This window comes from Scomber japonicus, chromosome 1 (genome assembly GCF_027409825.1).
Source record: "Scomber japonicus isolate fScoJap1 chromosome 1, fScoJap1.pri, whole genome shotgun sequence".
Classification (NCBI taxonomy): Eukaryota; Metazoa; Chordata; class Actinopteri; order Scombriformes; family Scombridae; genus Scomber; species Scomber japonicus.
The window spans coordinates 20,933,624-20,952,702 of NC_070578.1; the positions used below are offsets into that span (position 1 = coordinate 20,933,624).

At 40.4% G+C, this 19,079-nt stretch overlaps 1 protein-coding gene across 1 annotated transcript; it reads right to left on the reverse strand.

The window, feature by feature from the left end:
- Positions 1-1,862: 1,862 nt before the first annotated feature.
- On the reverse strand, positions 1,863-14,817 carry znf280d (zinc finger protein 280D). The gene is made up of 19 exons (XM_053316806.1): positions 14,696-14,817; positions 11,854-11,978; positions 11,461-11,666; positions 11,230-11,329; positions 10,887-11,111; positions 10,712-10,786; positions 10,458-10,558; positions 9,665-9,855; positions 7,223-7,380; positions 7,019-7,119; positions 6,790-6,936; positions 6,260-6,394; positions 5,900-6,132; positions 4,966-5,106; positions 4,805-4,873; positions 4,578-4,693; positions 4,458-4,479; positions 2,183-2,552; positions 1,863-1,888 (listed from the first exon to the last, which is right to left on the reverse strand). Exons 2-18 carry the CDS (start codon positions 11,969-11,971, stop codon positions 2,186-2,188), a joined length of 2,505 nt encoding a protein of 834 aa, XP_053172781.1. The 5' UTR covers positions 11,972-11,978; positions 14,696-14,817; the 3' UTR covers positions 1,863-1,888; positions 2,183-2,185.
- Positions 14,818-19,079: the final 4,262 nt, after the last annotated feature.

Sequence of the window (19,079 nt, forward strand, 5' to 3'; positions counted from 1 at the left end):
CTGGCTACATAAGGGCCTGGGTGGACCAGTGGAGGCCAGATTGATAGCTTGCCCATCCAATGAAAAGTGTTGTTGCTTAAGCTGGAAAAAATGCATATAATGTCAAAGACAGTATTGATTGATTAGCCAATATACAGGTGACGGGCCTGTATTTTGCCCCCCTCCCCTCTCCCCCTTTAACTCTACATACTGTTGAAGTTTGTAGCCCTTTAATAAAGATAAAGCCTAAATCACTTTACAGAAAACAAAACTACACAACATGTCTTTGGGATATTTGCAGTATACAACTGAAAGCTACAGTTTTCAGTTTCTTCATTTACCACACAGGTGTCTTGCAGGCAGGACTGTAAACATTGTGTGAAAAAAAAAGAAAAAAGAACATGTCAAAAGAAATAAAGTGTATCTCACAGCTTTGACATGCTGGTGTTATAGAAATGTTGCTCTTACTTGGTTTTCTTACTTTACGGTTGATTTATTGTATTTTTCCTTGAAAGAAGTTATAATATACAAACATCTGAACTCTGAAATTCATTTCTGACCGACTGCTTCAGTTATCAGAATTCAGAAAGACGTCCACAGACTCAAACTCTTGTATTAAAGATTTATTTACATACCAAACAACAGAAAACACTGATTCAAACTCAACAGTTCATAGATCTCTGAGGAGAATGTGTCCTAAGGGGAACACCATAGTTTCAGGGGAATGTGTTTAAAGCAGGCGGTTACATTTACAGCGTCATCATAGACATGAATAAAGATAACGACTTGCTCTACAGATACTGTATACACACAAGTTCAAATTTTTTAAAAAAAATCTATGAAATGAAGACTTTTTAGATACTAGGCTACACAAAGTAAACCATCAGCAAACCGCATTATATAAAACATTTCCAAAGCTTTGAGGAATTCGCCTTTTTAAAGTAAATGCAAAATAAAAAAAAGGCAACTGAATGAAGCAGCACCTGACGTGGAGATCTGACAGACATTTCATTAGGTTGAAGTCCTGTGACCAGTAATGGGAAAATGTATACATTTCAGCAGCACTTTCAACATTAAAATCTATCACTAAAATCTGCTTGGGTACAGCTGGATAGTTGTTTTTTTTAAAATTTTGCTCCTACCTCTAATTTCCCATGTAATGCCCCTTCACACTGCTAGATTTTCATTTATTGTCCAAACACACACTCCACAAACCCTTTTCTTTGGAGATCATTTGAAGCTAGTATTTTTCTATACACACACTACTGTACTTCTAAGTTACAGTGAGATAATGACCCAAACTGCTCACAATATTGTAAACATTTCTGCCACAAACTGGGATTATTTTTTTTATGTAAACGATCAATACACTGGAGTAATTCCTAAGAGTGCTTCAGCATGTTTTTGTTTTTGTAAAGCAACGTAAAATTCAATATCAGACAATTTACACTTATAAAAACAGGCTTAAAAATCCAAACAAACCAAAAAGACGGCTCATGATAACATCTAAAAATCAAATTAAGACACCAATGTGAAATAGTCTCCAGTAGAAATGGGAATCAATACGCTTCAACAAAATGAAATCAGAGGCAAACTTTAAACATTTCAATTTGTAATTTAAAAAAAAGGGACATGCAACATTTAAATTGCACCAATACATCAGCAGTGACATAGTATCTACATTCTGTGCCAGCTGGTGGGATTTTATGGGAAATCCGGCAGAGCGATTTACAGTCAGCGACAAACTTGTTCATAATTTGAAATAAAACAAAAAAATCCACAAAGCATCTGGACTGTTGCTGAGGATCAAAAGCAGAGTCAAATACTGTCCTCTTGATGAGATGTGGTTTCCTCAGGGATAACGACAACCAGCTTGGGTGCCTGCCAGCTTTATGTCAACAATTTAAACCTTGAAGAAATACAATCACTTAAGTTAAATGAAGAACTGACAGCAAATCATCTGGAATCTGTCATATCTGAATATATTTTGACTAAAAGTTACAAACGTCTTTAAACATATAGTTTATAGGTCAAGTAAGAAGACTGTAGTGGATGTATGTTTATTTATAAATACTCATCAGATTTGATTATCAGCAAATACCAGCAGCCAAAGCAACATTATCATATGATCAGTATGTAAGAAACTACGATGCTGAGGTATGCCGGATAAAGCATTTTTTAAATGAACAACTGTGAGACTTGCCGTTCACTCTGATTTAAGGTCTCCGCTCTCAGTTGGTGAGACAGGGCACTGCTCACTGACATTCAGGCTCTCTGAGTTCCCTGCAGACTCATCACAGAGATCTAAAACTGCATCTGATGTACAGGAAGACAATAAACCGGAGACACACGACTGCCTCGCTTCCCCTTCAGAAGAGCCTTCGGTGACATTTCTCATTTCTGTGGAACTGTTTTCTTGATCACCTGCCAGTAACGTTGGCTCTGAGTCTGGCTGCACAACAGTGACAAGAGGAACACTTTCAACTGGTTTCAGGTCCATTTCCTTTGGTGTCTGAGCAGGTACTGGTGTCAGGATGTACAAGACTTTCGCCGGCTGTCCCAAGATGAGCTGCCTGCATGAGATTAAGACAACACAGCTGTAAAAACATGATTCACGTTTACATCCAGACTTTAATCAACTGCTCAGCAATGTACAGTTTCAGCAAACAACATTATTTAGTGAAACTGAAACCTGACAGACAAATTCATCTGTTTTAAAGGGGCACTCCACCACCTATACACCTGAAGGTCAGCCAATGAAAACCGTAGTAAAATGTTGCCTTTGGTTCCAGAGGAGCTTAAGACAACTCTGATGATATCATAGCAGTGTTTGTCAGGGTTATTTTAGCTTGGGGACAACAAATTAGGCTTGATGGATCACCGGTGAGTTCAGATTTGGCCTGTATTTGCTGTGATGTCACCGTGCCATCACCAATAATAACCTCACAAGATGATGGCGGTCCCAGTTTTCTGAGCCTATTCTCCATGGACTGCAACTCTCCATGGACAGCTACTCTCCATTGACTGCAAAACCTCAGTGCATGATGGGAATCTCCTGGCTGGCTGACTGGTTCAGGTGTTTGACATTTTGAGTGTGAAGATTTGGGTTATACTAGTCTGGTTTAAAATTTTTCAAGTTTGTCTTAAAACAACAGTCAGATGCCGAAATGAACATTGAAACATGTTGTTCTTGCTGTAGTCATTCCTCCTGTTTTATACTGACCATTAGAAAATCCCTTCATAATAAACTTAAAAGTAAGTGATGGGGACAAAATCCAAAATGTATTCAAAAAACTAACTGAAGCTTCAGTCGTCAAATCAAGTAAATCTCTTTGAATATTACAGTATCTTTAGTGTGTCAAAGTCCCTCTTTTTGTTACTATACTTCCTCCACAGCTCAAGAGGGTAACACTGTTTGAAGAAACACAAAGAGGCAGATATCCACTTCATATGAATAACTCTCATATATGCTTAATATCAACTTTTAAATACATTTTTGCACAAATGACTGTGTGGACACACTGTAGATTTTGGTCTGTTTGAGCCTTAAACCCTGACCCTAAAGTTCATCTCAAGGCACTTTACACATAGAGCTGGTCTAAACCATACTCTTCAGATTTAATTTTAAAGAGACCCAACATTCCCACATGAGCAAGCACTTGGCTACAGTGGCAAAGAAAAACTCCATTTTACGTGAAGAAACCTCAGGCAGAACTATTACTGTAGTTGGTTTCTCTGGCTGCGTTCAGACTGCAGGCAAATCTGATTCAATTGCATAGAGTGACATGGAGTAGCATAGAGACGTAGAGCGACGTCACGGACAGTCAAATCCGATATGTATGAGTGTTTGGAGCTGTTCAGAATCAGACACATCTGTCCAAATGCGATTTGAAACTACCTCCCAAAGGTGGTTTCAATCTGGTTTGCAAAAATCGGATTTCATGTGATTTATGACTGTTCAGACTTTATAAGAGCCATCTGGTTCCAATCTAGATTGGCTAAAAAGCGGATTTTAGCTTGCAGGCTGAACGCAGCCTCTGTGATACATGTACTTATATATTTAATGTTACATTGTCTGATGAATTGAATGTTGCTGCTCAGTATTTTTGCAATGGAACAGTTACACCATTTCATGCTTTATGGCCTACTGAATATAAGCTATCAGGCTTCAGGCTAAAAAGACTTATCTTTTCTTATTGCCATGAAAGCAAATAAGTTCCCATGAACTTTCTCAGTTAAATAATATAATAAATATTAGGATTAAGACATAAATTACTATCAAATGATGTCATGGTAAATGAACGATCTAGTGTTTTTCACCCATTACAGAGACAGAAGGTCAGAGTATCTCAAGTCCCTCATTTCAATAGAAGTGTAATACTGAATCTCTGGAGTACCCCTTTAAGAATTTAACAAACGCTCTTTGGTCTTCTGCTTTATTAAATGTTTAAAATGTAATGTGGGCAGTTTCTACTCACACTCGATCTTTGGCTTTGATATCTGCTGGGTTAGAAACAAGAGACAACCTTTTGAAGAAACTTGTACAAACACTAAATGCTAACCATGACTCAGGTAATGCCTGCGGGGGAAAAACGTACCTTTATCTTGAATGACTTTGCACATGTGATTTGGTCTGTCGGTTAAATGTTTGGTCATCAGGTCACCACCTGATGCATCCACAAGGAGGTCACAGTTGAGACAGACCAGCGTGTATCTGGAGAAACAAACGAGACAAATCTTGTTACCTTTAACAACAAACAGAAAACACTGAATTTAATAACAACAATGTATGAAAATACCATTTTCATTTTTGGAGCTCACTTACTTTAATGCAGATGAAATTTTCTTATTATCCATTTTCAAAAATCTGTGTTTGGTGATGGCACTGTGGAATCTATCAAAGGGCAAAGAAAGACTTGTCAAACAAACACTGGACCTAAAGTGAAGGGTCTGAAATACTGATACAAAGGACAATGTTTTGCTCACCGTATCATATGATTCCCTATGGAAACTTTGCAACTTGTCCGATATTTGCAGGCACCACAATTTGTAGCCATTGGGAAATGAGAAAAGAAGTCGTCGACTTGTGTGTTGCACTCGATGCATGTGTAGTTCCCTCCCTGCACCCTGGAAACAGGAAATGAGAAGAGACCAAAGATTCAAAGATTTTAAGGTACTATGATTGATAATGAATGAATTTGAATTAGTGTGATTAGGATTTAATATCTTGGACCATGTTAGCAGATGCACATCATAATTACCTTTGATAATTGTCTACTGTCTGATGAACATCTGGCATGTTCCTCATATTATTCTACAAGTCTGAACTCTACCTCTACATTTTGTCTTATCTGCTTAAAAGCTCAAGTCAAGTGTCTAAAGCAAGCAAATCATTTTAGATTACTGAGACCAATTAATCAAATATCACACAGTCTAAAAAATATACACTATATTATCTTTGTCCAGCCTAATGAAGGGTGAACTGAAAACACAATTAGCTACTTTGTATGTTGCTTTAATAACATATATTCATTTTCTCCTGCCCTGTCATGAGTACCCAGGAGCTGGGGCATGCATTTCATTTTTAGAGCCCGGACTTTGTAGATTCATGTGTGCCTGAGTAATAAATAAGGAATCTTTCACATCACTAAAGATAGCAGTGCAAGCTTCTAATTCAGTACCTTTCAGACAATTTAAATGCAAAGGTCGTAACATTTCAGTCATGATTCTGCTTCACAAGATGTCAAATTTGTGAAACATGTTTAAAATCACAGAAATACAGTTACTAACCTAAACATAAGTACCAGAGCCTTCTAATAAGAATCTGAGACTTTTTTTTATTTTTATTGCTGCACAATTTCAGTTTACCTTACTAGTGTATATTAGTGTCTGACTACTGTGAAAAGGCTGTGTTAACTACCTGATGTTCTTCAGTGACAGGTTGTGCTTTGAAGTACGGCCGACTTGTTTCTTGTTCTGAGCAGCCTTTGCTTTTCCCGCTGCAGAGACGTTTGATTTAGACTTAGACACGCTGACTGAAGATTTGGTTTGCTGATTGAAACTTAGCGTTTCTGGATTGATGATGAACCCGGATCGGTCAGTGGAGCTCTGCAACATAGGCATCTTTCCTGAGAAGGAGGCCCGAATGGTCACCTGGAAAGGCAAAGGGAACCCAATATTTATTGACATTGAATTAAAATGTGTGTTCATGTTAGATTCATTTAAACAAAGGTCTACAATAAATAAATGCTGCACTGATGTTTTAATGATGGACTCGGACCTTTGTTCCCGGAGGAAGGCCCTCCAGAGCTTTAGGTTTTCTGAAAGTCTTGTGGACCTGAGTCCTGTGTTCCAGTTTCTCCTTGTATGTGAGGAAATTAAGCCTGCATTTTCCACAGCGATGGATCCCTTTTTTCTGAAATAGAAAAACGTGATTACCATGTTACTACTTAAGGCTAATAGTGTGACAGAAACTACTTTCATGGCTATTAATGGAATGGCAATCAATTTTGTTTGGTTCCAACTCAACTATATTCATTGATCCTTCAGGTGAAGAGCAGTTTTATGCATTACAGTAAGCTGTTCAACAGACAGCCAAATCAATCCAACCTTAGAAATGAAGCTCCACAAAATAGTGACTTCTTGCAAGCACACAATTTACTGTCTCTGCAACTTGTACAGTCAGAAGGCTGTTACAAAAGCATATTTTATGGGATCAATGACCCCAAATCTATATTACATTTGAAATGGACCACCTTTAGTTAAACAGTCTAGCATTACAACAGAGGATGATCATATGCAGCGACATACCTGATGTTTCATGTAGTGTTGCATGTAAATGTAACTACTTCTAAGAACTTTGAGACAGAAAGGACACAGCATGACTTTTGTGTTTTCATGAGCACTTCGGAAATGCGTCTCCACATCTGAGAAGAAGGACGACCTATAATTGCACACCTGTGGAATCAGTAAAAACACATCAGTTAATGTTTTCTTTGAAACCTTAAACCAAACTACAACTTAATATCGAGGGACAGACCTGGCAGACGTAGGGCATTTCCCCGGGCTTGTGGTTATCTTTCATGTGTTCTAACAGCACTTGCTCCGACTCAAATGCCAATTCACATATCTTACAATTGGCTAAAGGGGGGAAAGAAAAGAAAATTAAACATGGTTACTCAGTGTCGGCAAAACAGTCATGTCAGATTAAGCTGTATAGACCTATAGATTATAGATTATATACTTGAGGATTCGATCGGACTGTGAGCGCTCTCAATGTGGCACTGCAGCTGGAATGGAGTCATGTACTGTCGGTAGCAATGCTGGCAGGTTGTGTGGCTCTCCCAGCTCTCACTGTTCTGCTTTTCAAGCTCCAGGTGGTGCTTCATATGGTTCATGAACCTGTGAGGAAGACAGACACACACAGAACGTCACTTTAAAATACCCTTTAAAATATAGATGTAGAATATAACATTAAAATATAAATGTAGAAGTGATCAGCTCAACAGATATGAGACATTGATTTTAAACTTGAATATATATTAAAACTAAGGAAACAAAATCAAATAATTTCCCACAAGTTTCTTGGGCCAAAGTAGAAAAGACATTAAAAGGTTTAAGAAACACCATCTAGACCCATAAACAATAACCACTTTTCCTCTTTTTTCCTACATCTACATGGGTCCATTTATGGCGCTTCATAGTACCTACTCTACGTGGGAGGGGTCGTCAGAGCACGGCTGCGTGAAACTGCTGTGATTTCATTTCATACGCTCGGTATGTGACTTTTGTCACATACAAAGCAAGAGAAGAGAGCTGAATCACTGTAACGCTGTTGCCGGTATTTAAAAATTCTGGGTTTGATTCTTGTGTGGGACGGCTCATGACTTTTCCAGTGAAGACTCTCTGACCAATCAGTGGCCGGCAGTCTGTTGACGTCACATTTAGTATCGGCTCGACTCGCTTGGAACCTCGGCAGAGCAGGTACTACCAGGCACTATCCCTAATGGAAATGCAAAAAAAACCCTGAGTAGAGTAAAGTAGCCGAGTAGTGCTAGAACTGTATAGTGGAAAAGCCCCATTAGAGATGTTCATACCTTCACCTCACTAGTTAAATATGTTGACCAGAACACTGGCACTCACACCAGAAACTGCTCTGCATGCTCAAAATGAAACGGTTGTGATTAACAGATTTTAGTCAGTTTTAATGCAAAAGATTTGCTGGCTCAAATGTGAAGATTTGCAGCTTTCTTAAAAATTAAAATATAAATGATAAATTAAGCAGCAGTGGGACAGTGTGAATATCCTACAGAGTTTAATAGCTGTATAATAGCAATTCAAAGAGTGCTGTTACATTCTGACAGAAAGTTGACCCTGTCGTCTCTTCAACACTTAAACATATTCATGTTTTGTTAGGTGCCAACCAAATGCTCAAACAGTGTTCACCAACAAATACCTTGTTTGTTTTCTGTCACAGCCCAAGGTTAACCAAATTCCACATTAAAAAAAACCTTTAACTGTGGGCTCATAATCTACATATTCATGATTTGCAGTGATTTCAAGAACATTGCCATTTCTAAAAAAAACTAAAGTAGAAAAACAAAGTCAAGCAGTGGAGGAAAACGTAATACTAATGGCCTGTGTTATGGTCCAGCTCCCAACAGTATTAAAAAAGATAAATGATGTATTCTGCATGCATCTCACTCTCTAAGCATTTATAATGGCCGCTATAATATCAGCAATTACAAAGATTTTTGTTTAGTCTAATGATGTAGTGCTCTGCAGCTGCAACGAGCACGTCCTCAGCTACCTGCCACTGCTGCCCCGATGAGGCAGGGCCCATTTTTCACCCTGAACATTGTGCTACCTCAGCTACCCTAATAGACATTTTTATGTGGATGAACTATGACCTCCACTATGACAGTGCAGTTGCTATACAAATGTGTCTCCCCATTAAAAGCAGCTTACTGAGGCTCTTTTTGCAGTGTTTAGAAGCAAAGTTATTTAATCAAAGGAACCGTTCATACACCACCTAAACTAGCAGTCATTCCTCATCTTCAGACCCATGAGGGAAAACGGTCAGATACCGTCCTCCATCTGAGAGAAATCCTGCAGTGAGGGCCGACAAACATGTCCACCCTTTCTTTACTAGCACTGGTGAGTTATCTTTTTAGCAGGAGGCTGAAACGTTGGTCAAGTCAATCAACACACAGTCTGCTCGACCTATTGCAGATAATATGAAAACAGCCCTTGGTCTGGTTACAAACCTTTGGCCCCCCCACCCCCTCAAAAAAACACACATGCAGAAAACACTGCCAAGCCATTTGTTAGTTTACAATTAATCAAGCTGCTCCACAACCAGGAGACAATCCACAATGTTTTTTTTTCTTTTAAATGTGAGGGTCAAACAGTCAAACCAAAACCTCTTATTGTAGTAACTCAAGAAGTCGTCAAACTGAAGGAGGCAACTTTTTGAATTTGGTCAGCCCAGGGGACGCTTGAATCAGCAGGGAGGTATTAGGTTGTCAGAAAGACTGCAGCCTCTCTGGTGGTGAAAGCAAAGGGAATTTGGGGAAGCCACAAAGGAAAATGTTCCATTGGCCTCAAAGAGGTCTGGCAAACTGTCAGATGAAGGGAGGCATATTATTAACTATTTTACTGACAGTAAGATAAGACTTCATCATACCTGATATTGTTCTTGAGAATTTTTAAACAGCTCTGACACTTGAAAGTGTGGTTGGACCTCTGCGACTCCTTTTTGGGTCCATCTCCCTCAAACCGGCCGTAGTAGAAATCTGAGACCAGCATGATGCGCTTATTTGAATGAATACTTTGGGCTGATGGAGCTGTTCTTTCCACTGCATTTACACTGCAACTCTGAAATAGAGACGTCTAACATTAAAAGAGCATTTTACAGTCTGTTTATCTGCCATCATGCAGCAGTAGTCCTTCACTTAACTGTTCACGTCTTTCAGTGCCCTGCTGTTTTTTGCTGCTACAAAATGACACTGAATTAAAATAAAATTAGATTCTAATAAAACTATTTAACCAATAGTTTTCTCCTGACATCAGTTGGTTGTCAGCTAATGGTAACAGAAATGGTTTAACTCATGGTTTTTATGACTGAGTGTCAAAAGACCACAATGAAACATCATGTCCAATACATAAGAGAATGGACACCTGCAGTCTTCAACTGCTGATTGATGTCAAACAATATTTCAGTCTGAACAGCCGTCATCAGGCAGCTCTATAATCAAACAGCACAGTTTGCCAATAAGCACAATGCTTCTTTCTACCACATTCAGAGATTAAAGCAAGAAAAGATTTGTGAGCCTGAACATTTGTCCAGGAGGGAATGTGTGCAATGTATTCAATTAAGTGTTATGAACTTAAAACAGCTCTACATCTGATATCAGGCATGGTGCCTGAGAACTACATTTTTATGTTCCTCTCTTAAACATGATGAGATTTTGACCTACCATCATATGGCTTTTCACGGCCTCCTGATGAGGGAATTCTTCTTGGCATTTTGGGCACTTTTTCTTTATGATCCCATTTTCCACTGCTACATTAACCGGCCCTACAGAAAACCAGTAAGACGTTACAATTACCAAGATACCAAAGCACATAAGTGACTATGGTTAGTCTGTACAGCATGAGGAGATTTACTTACAATAATAATCAATAAACAATATTGATATCAATACACATTCCACCAGTAATTGAAACATACCCAAATCCGACTTGACTTTCTTTACTACAGTGTCGACTTGCTGTGGTGGTAATCCTCGTTTCAGTGAGATTTGATCTGTATGATACATGAAAATAAATTATTTACACATCTGTCACTGTGAGCTGATTGATCACTTATGTTAAAGCTAATTCAAACTTCACATATAAACACGTACCTCTGTTATTGCTGCTGGCCTTCACAGGCAAAGTAATGGTCTGGAGAGTTTGCATGTTGGACCGGTTGTTCTGCAGTTGATTCGATTTCGCTGAATACACAGCAGGACTCTGCACGTTAGACAACGTCACAATGTTGTTGCTGATTTGCTGCACCTGAGGCCGATGGACGACACCAGGTAATACTGTGCCTGGAGTGACCCGCTGAAAAAGTTGCTGCTGACCAGCTGAAAGACAGAACACAGAAACCCGCAAAAACACATTAAATCGACTTCTTTTTAAAATTCACTGTAAAGAGAGTCAAATGGAGTTTCTTGTCAGAGCTGTGATTACATTCAGATTTACCTGGTACAATTGTAAAAGACGTCCCCGGAGGATACTGTGTCCCAAGAGAGGCAATGATCTCACTGTTGTTCGTTAACTGTGGAGAAGCAACGATGAAGCCCTGAAAACAAATTTGAATTCACATGTCAACATGGCAGCACATGACGTAAAAACTATACTGTCATTTAAAAAGGATATTTACACGATGTCCAAACAAAGATACTGCAGAAATCATTCTAGCACCAACAATACCTGGTTATTGACAATAACTGGCTGTGGAGTCACTGTTGACAGATTGGGTGCAGCTGTATTCACTGCATTTCCAGCCATACTCAACGGCAGCACTATTGGTGAAGGTCCAAGAACCGGCTGAGGAGCAGGACTTTTTACTTCCTGTTTGCCTACACTGTTCCTCTGAGAAGGTGGAGCGTTAGGCTTACTATCCCTTTGGTTATTAGCTGAAAAAAGATACACAAGGACCAAAATGAGCAAATGATTCTAACCAATAACAATATGATTATAAACTACAATATTAAACAGCATTCTGACATTATGATCAAATAATGATTTGTGCGTGTGGAGCTTAAACATCAACGAAATGTATGTAATATACAGAAATGTATTTAAAAATGTGCAGTAACATACATAGCACTCCAACGAAGATGGGTTCATCATCATCATCATCTATCAAGTGGACTTCTGGAGCTGGTTTCTGCCACGGCTCCAGCTCCTCTTCGACACATTCCATAAAAAGTTCAGACATGTTGGACCTGCAGCAGAAAAGCAACACGTTTAGTCAGTCTGACACACTCCTTCCAGTGGTATACTATTTAAATAGCACTACTGCAAAGCTACATGAAGTCAAACTAATTATTTATACTGATAATTCTGTGTCTGAACAGAAAAGTTGGGCTTGAAACAGAATATGGCTGATAATAAGTGGCAGTGGCAGCATTTTAGGCTCACACTTAACGCACATGGCAGCGGTTTTAATGAAAACCCAGCAAGGAGAGAGGAAATAAGGAAATATGTTTTTAGAAAAATGACAAGTCCTTTCCTCTAAAGTGTCACATAAAGCGAGGTCTGTTTATGATGACGGCGGCAGCTGATCACAACTGGATCAGCTGTTAGTTGACTTTAACAGCTGCGCATAGCTCCTCAGAGATATGTCCTCGCGTGTCGGAGCCGAAATTAGAGCTGGGATGGTGTCAAAATGGTGGGCCAGAACAACTTCCAGTGCAAGTGAGGATCAAGGAAATATCACATAAGAGACTTGAGATGTATGAGTGTTAATGTATGGCAACACACACTGCCCTGGAGCTCTTTTTTCCTACACAAATACTGTCATCTACCGGATGCTAAAATGTAAGAAAGGTATGAAAAAAAATATACTGTCACAACCACTTCCAAGGAGAGACATGTATCAATGCATAATACTACAGTCATGGAGCACCCTGGTGGCCAAGTGGTGAAACGCATGCCACTTCATCACAGCGTCCCTGGTTAGAATCTGGCCAGGGACCTAAGCTGCAGGTCATTTCACTCTCTCTCCCTGTTTCCTGTCAGCATCTCTGCCAGATACTTTCTAAATAATAGCAAAAAAGCCCAAAATAAATCTTAAAAAAATATTACAGTCATACTGTGAGGCCGATTCGTGCTTCTCACAAGGAAATGCACTTAAGCTATTTCTGCATGTCTGTGCTCTTAGTTACTGAAATTCAGAGGTGCACAATTAAGCACTGCGCCAACTTTCCGAGCCTTCACCCTCGATGAAAAAGACATGGTGACGTCATATTTGACAAGCTAACCATCATGCCAGCATAAACCTAGCTTTAGAGCCATATTCAGACTAAATAAGGCTATGTGGTGCAGCTTTTCAGGGTTTTAAATGGATGTGGGTGTTTTTATTTGTAATCCCTGTGAAACAATCAAAAAACAACATTGTATTCCTGTCATTCACCTCCTTTCTCACTTCCACCTTTGCTCTCTCACTGGTGCTCTCCACTCGCTCATGTTCTCTTCCTCTTTTTCTCTTGTCTTTTTTATATCAGTCAGGAAGCTGACAGCATAGCCTGGTTTACTTTTACTGCCACTTTTCTTAATAATGCATTTTTTGTGCATCATGGCAGAGTTATACAGCTCTGATCAGTCTGATCACCAGCTGCGTGAAATCAGGCTACAATTCTCCAAAAGTTTGATTATGGTTCAACTTTCTCATCACAAGCCTGTGTCACCCCTGCAGCCCCTACACTGCAGCCTAAACACACTACCCACAATCAAAGGAAGGGGAAGACTGGGATTTTCACCACAACTCTTGATTTGGTGTGAACTAGTGCACATTTCCATGGTGAAGTTGCAGCTTCAGTTTATTCAGTTGATTAAAATAGATGCGTGTTACTGCAGCAGATGTGCCACTGCACATCCTTATCTGGTGTATATACCGCTTGACCAGGGCAGGTAAATGTACAGTGGGCTTATCACAGCATTTGCACTTAATTTGACTGATTGCTGCTACTGAGTGAGTTGCAGGCCATAAAACGAAAACAATGAGCTGATTGACAATATATTATAAAGCTGAAGAGAGCTGCATTAATTCTTTAAGTGACTCCTTCTCACATGACAAACAGATTAGTCATTTGATTCACTGGTAATATACTAAATATTGATAACACTAGCTTTAAAAAGTATTGAAAACCTATAAATAAAATGTCCTTTATTGGACTAGAATTTATTCATAAGCCACACAACCTTTGTAACAACATGCAAATATTGAGGAGACTCAATGCGACACCAGCCTCAGTATCTATAAATCTGTGACAGTTATTGAGATCTGATCAGAGTAATCGATCCCATTATTAGCACAATGCCTTACAAGAGGCTCCCAAGATGGCGACAGTACTGTGGATGATGCAGCTGCACGAATACAGATATACTTCCTAATTAAAACGCTATTAACAGGTATATGCTTGAATTATTCACTTATCATTGTTTAATAATGTGTGAATATATAAACACAGCTGGATGAATTGATGTGGGAATATAAAGATGCTTGTTGTAAATTTGAGACAACCTAAATTATTTTAAAATGATGTTCTTAAACTGAAAATATAAGTGCTATAAATGTCAAACTAAACACTGAGCAGATTAAACAACATTATTAAACCTGAGCTGCAGATTATTAGCTTGTTTTCCAAGCAGCAAGGTGGCTAATGCTAACAAGCTAACGTTTTCATGCTTTCCAATGTTCATTATCTTCATCTGCTGCAGTATGCGACCAAAGCTCATGACTAAAGCATATAATCAGACATTTGAGAAATGCTTCAACACATTTTGTGGCCTTTTTATCTCACGTCTCAAGGGTGATCGATTATCGATTATTGCACAACAATATTAGCTCGGCTCCGTTAGCATGTTTCTCGTCACCTGGGAGGAGGATGCTGGGACAAAGACTGACTTTAGTGTCCTGGGTTTTTGTCTTTCAGCCTACCTTTCTCACGCCCAGCCTCGAGGTTTCAGGGCAGAGCCGTGTCTAGACACCGTTCAACACGGTCCTCGGCCTATGGACGAAGGAGTTCACACAGTGCGGCTCTCCGCTCAACACCGGAGGAGGAGAGTGTGTCGTCGGGCCGAAGCGGCGGAAACAGTCGGTGTCTGTCTGGACCAACCAGCCGCCTCTCTGTCCCCAACTTCCTCCTTTAATTTGAGGTACTTCCTGCTACCTCCAGCGGGATTTCTTAAAATCAGCACATTTTTCTTTAAAATTAAAGGATAGTTTCACAGTTCTACAAGTTTGTCTTAAAACATCAGTCAGATGCTCAAATGAACATTGAAACAGCTTTTTCTTGTTGTAATCCTCCTGTTAACTGACCATTAGGCTATAGCTACTGATTAATTGTAATTTTCCTACATAAGCAGCAACATGTCTATTAAATGTATGTATCTATAATCCATGTCCCAGTGTGGAGAGTTATACGCACTATTTCTTTTAAAAACCAGATGAGTCATGTTTAAACATCACAGACACAGCAGCAAGCACTTTCTGACAAAGTATCAAGGTAAAGCCTGATAATTCAATTCTCCTCCACAGGTCAAAGCTAACAGGATCTTTGCAATCTATGTCATTTCCAACATGAATCATACCATTCATACCTGTATGTTAGTAGCTGGAAAGAACTGGTTACACTTGGAGCTTTCTTGACTCAGCCGTGCAACTTTTCAATCAGACTCAAAGGCTCTCAATCCCATTAAACAATGGATTACAGAGAAACCTTAAAACATAATCATGCCTTTGAATAACACGGAAATTAAGCACTTTAGAATTGGTTTTGGTTGAAGAATTTATTGTAGTGAACATTACATTAAAACTCAAAAAATATGAAATGAACAGGCTGATACCAAATATTCAATTGAACGTACCAAAAGAGGTATCAGGTGCATGTACAGGGTTCACAGTACTTATATCCACTTATTACACTAGTACAGCAGTGCCTATTCAAAATGTGTGTGTTAGACCTGCTTGACCTCCAGCCATCACTTCAACACACAGCAAAATTAATACAGTTCATGTGAGGTGTGAATGAGAATATACACCAACAACATGAAAGAAACATTCACACATGTTGTAAAAAATAAATAAATGTTATTTTTACATTTCAAGTAGCCTAAAATAAGAGCTGCATTTGTATTGTATATATTGTGCTCTTAGATCCTTCATAGATTTGAGTGGGTATGTTTCCTTCATCGCCATAGTCTCAAAGCATATGAGACATATGAGTACTTCCTTCATTTGCCTAACTACAGTCACTGTGTAATGGCCTCTAAGTCCTTCCAAAACAAGGGTGACCTTTGCTCAAAAATGTACCTGAACACCTCCCCTGCAGTCACTCACTGCCAATCCACTAAACATCCAGCTAACGCTACGCTTTCTGTCTAGACACAGGGTCACATTGTCCACTCCTGATTAAAAGTTATGTTTCCACCATCTACTTCTCTCTCTTTAGAGCACTTTTGTCTGACTCATGTCATGTGTTGTGTCTGGTGTCTCCTTGACAAGCAAGATAATCGCCAGAGCCCCACTGTGCACAGAGCAGAATGGCACGCTGGTGTATTCAAATGTATTAGTATTAAACTTAAAGTGTGTCCAAATTGCGTCATTTCGACACAGCATTTCCTTGTTCCAAGTTTGGAGTCGATCGGATGGACAGTTTAATGGCGCTTTTCCACTACACATTTCCAGCACTACTCGGCTCGACTCAACACGACACGGTTCCAGGACGACCTTTTCCATTACAAAAAGGTACCCACTCAACATGGGCGGGGTCGTCATAGCACGGCTCAGCGATACTGCCGTGACTTTGTTTTATACGTGACACAAACACATAAACAATGGAGGACATGGAGGCAGTGGTGTACTTGCTGCTGTATGTGGCTTTCTGTCACACACAAAGCAAGAAAACTGAGCCGAATAGCTGTAACACTGTAGCCGTTATTTAAATATGGCGGGCTTGATTCTTGTGTGGGACGGCTCAAGACTCTTCCAGCAACAACTCTTCTGACCAATCAGTGGCCGGCAGTTTGTTAATGTCACATTTAGTATCGGCTCGGCTCGCTTGGAACCTCAGCAGAGCAAGTACTAAAAAAGTGCCAGGTACCAGGTACTATCCCTAGTGGAAACGCAAAAAAAAAACGAGCCGAGTCGAGTCGAATCGTGCTGGAACGGTGTAGTGGAAAAGTGCCAAAAGAGATACGCAAAGGACATACATACAGGGATTCCTTCCTTTAGTAGAAAGATGGCAAGCTATTTGCAACATTTTTATCCTGTTATTCAAGTAATTTCTTATAAACTAATGCTATAAATAGTTACATGGCTATTGAAGAGGACAGGCTGTGGAGATTCTTCTTTCAGCTTAGGTGGTGTTGTAGTCGTCTGAAGAGATTCAGCGTCCGGCTTACAATCTATTTGATCAATGCCTGTAAGAACACACAAAAATACAAAATAAGGCACTTCAGCAGGATATAAGAAAAAGTTGTAAAAAGCATTTCAATCATTTAGATTTGAATTGTGGAGCTAGGCTTCACAAACTGTGTTTCAAGATTTCTGTGTTCAGGATTTAGTGGGCGGGTCTGAAAATCACTGCTGTGATTGGCATAAACCCGCCCCTGCTGCTGTAGAGGTATAAATACATTCAGCGCACACTACTACTACTACAGTCTATAGTTAGCCAGTTAGCTGAGTTAGCCGCCGAGTTAGCTGAAGAGCTAGCCACCGAGTTAGCTGAAGAGCTAGCCACCGAGTTAGCTGAAGAGCTAGCCACCGAGTTAGCATCCATGTTTCGGGTAGAGGTGGTAACTTTGATTGACAGGTGACACTTGGTAGGAGGCGGGGTTTCAGCGAACTCGGCGGGCACTCCCACAGCGTTTGGGAGCAGAGAAAGAGACTGAGTTTTACACAACTTTGAAGCCTAATTTCACGACCTTCTGCCAACCCTTCCGACACCCCCAGCCCCCCACACACCAGTACTGTCCCAAATGGCTAGAACCACCCCCCAGCATTCTCCTGAACATCACCTCTCCATCTGCCCCCCCTCCTTCTCCCCCACCTCCTCCTCCTCCCCTTCCCCCACTGAGGACACCAGTATCAACCATCCAATAGTGACTACAGGCCAGGTAAAGAGGCAGTTGGAAAGACTAAATCAGCGAAAGGCAGCAGGCCCTGATGGCATCACACCTAGGATCTTGAAGACCTGTGCCAGCCAGCTGTCTCCTGTACAGTACTGAGACATCTGTACAACCTGAGTCTGAGTCAGGAGAAAGTCCCAAGATGTCCTGCCTGGTTCCAGTCCCCAAGAAGTCGTTGCCATCCGACCCAGCCGACTATAGACCAATCGCCCTCACATCCCATGTGATGAAAGTCCTGAAGAGACTCATCTTAGCCCAGCTGAGGCCACAGGTGAGGACGTTTCTGGACCCCTTGCAGTTTGCCTATTAGGAGTCGTTGACGCTGTTATTTACCTACTGCAACGAGCCCATATGCATCTGGATGGTGGAGGAAGCACTGTGAGGATCACATTCTTTGATTTCTCCAGTGCTTTCAACACCATTCAGCCTCTGCTACTGGGTGAGAAGCAGCGGGTGATGGGTGTTGACGACGCAGTGATCTCCTGGATTACTGACTACTTAACAGGCAAGCCACAGTTTGTCCGTCTGGGTAGTGTCCTGTCTGATGTGGTGGCCAATGATACAGGAGCTCCACAGGGGACTGTGCTTTCTCCCTTCCTCTTCACCTTATACACCACTGACTTTAAGTACAACTCTGAGTCATGTCACCTGCAGAAGTTCTCTGATGACTCAGCCGTTGTCGGGTGTATAAAGGAGGGAGGGGAGGGGGAGTACAGGACACTTTAGACAACTTTGTAGAGTGGTCCGAACAGAATCACCTGAGGTTGAATGTCAACAAGACCAGAGAGATGGTGATTGACTTCAGGAGGAAGAAGACGCCTTCACAGCCACTATGGATCAGAGGGGAGGTGGTTGAGGAGGTGGAGGACTACAAATACCTAGGAATGGTGATTGACAACAGACTGGACTGGAAATCTAACACCGAGGCTGTGCACAAGAAGGGGATGAGCAGACTCTACTTCCTGAGGAAGCTGAGATCCTTCAACGTGTGCAGCAAGATGTTGGAGATCTTCTACCAGTCTGTTGTTGCCAGCGCCATTTTCTTTGCTTTTGTGTGTTGGGGCAGCAGCATCAGAGCCAGTGACACTAACAAAGCCTAATTTCATATATTTTAATCATTCAAATTTGGCAGCATGGTTAACAACACACTTTTCTGTTACTTTACACAGACTTTAACATAAAAGGGTACTAGT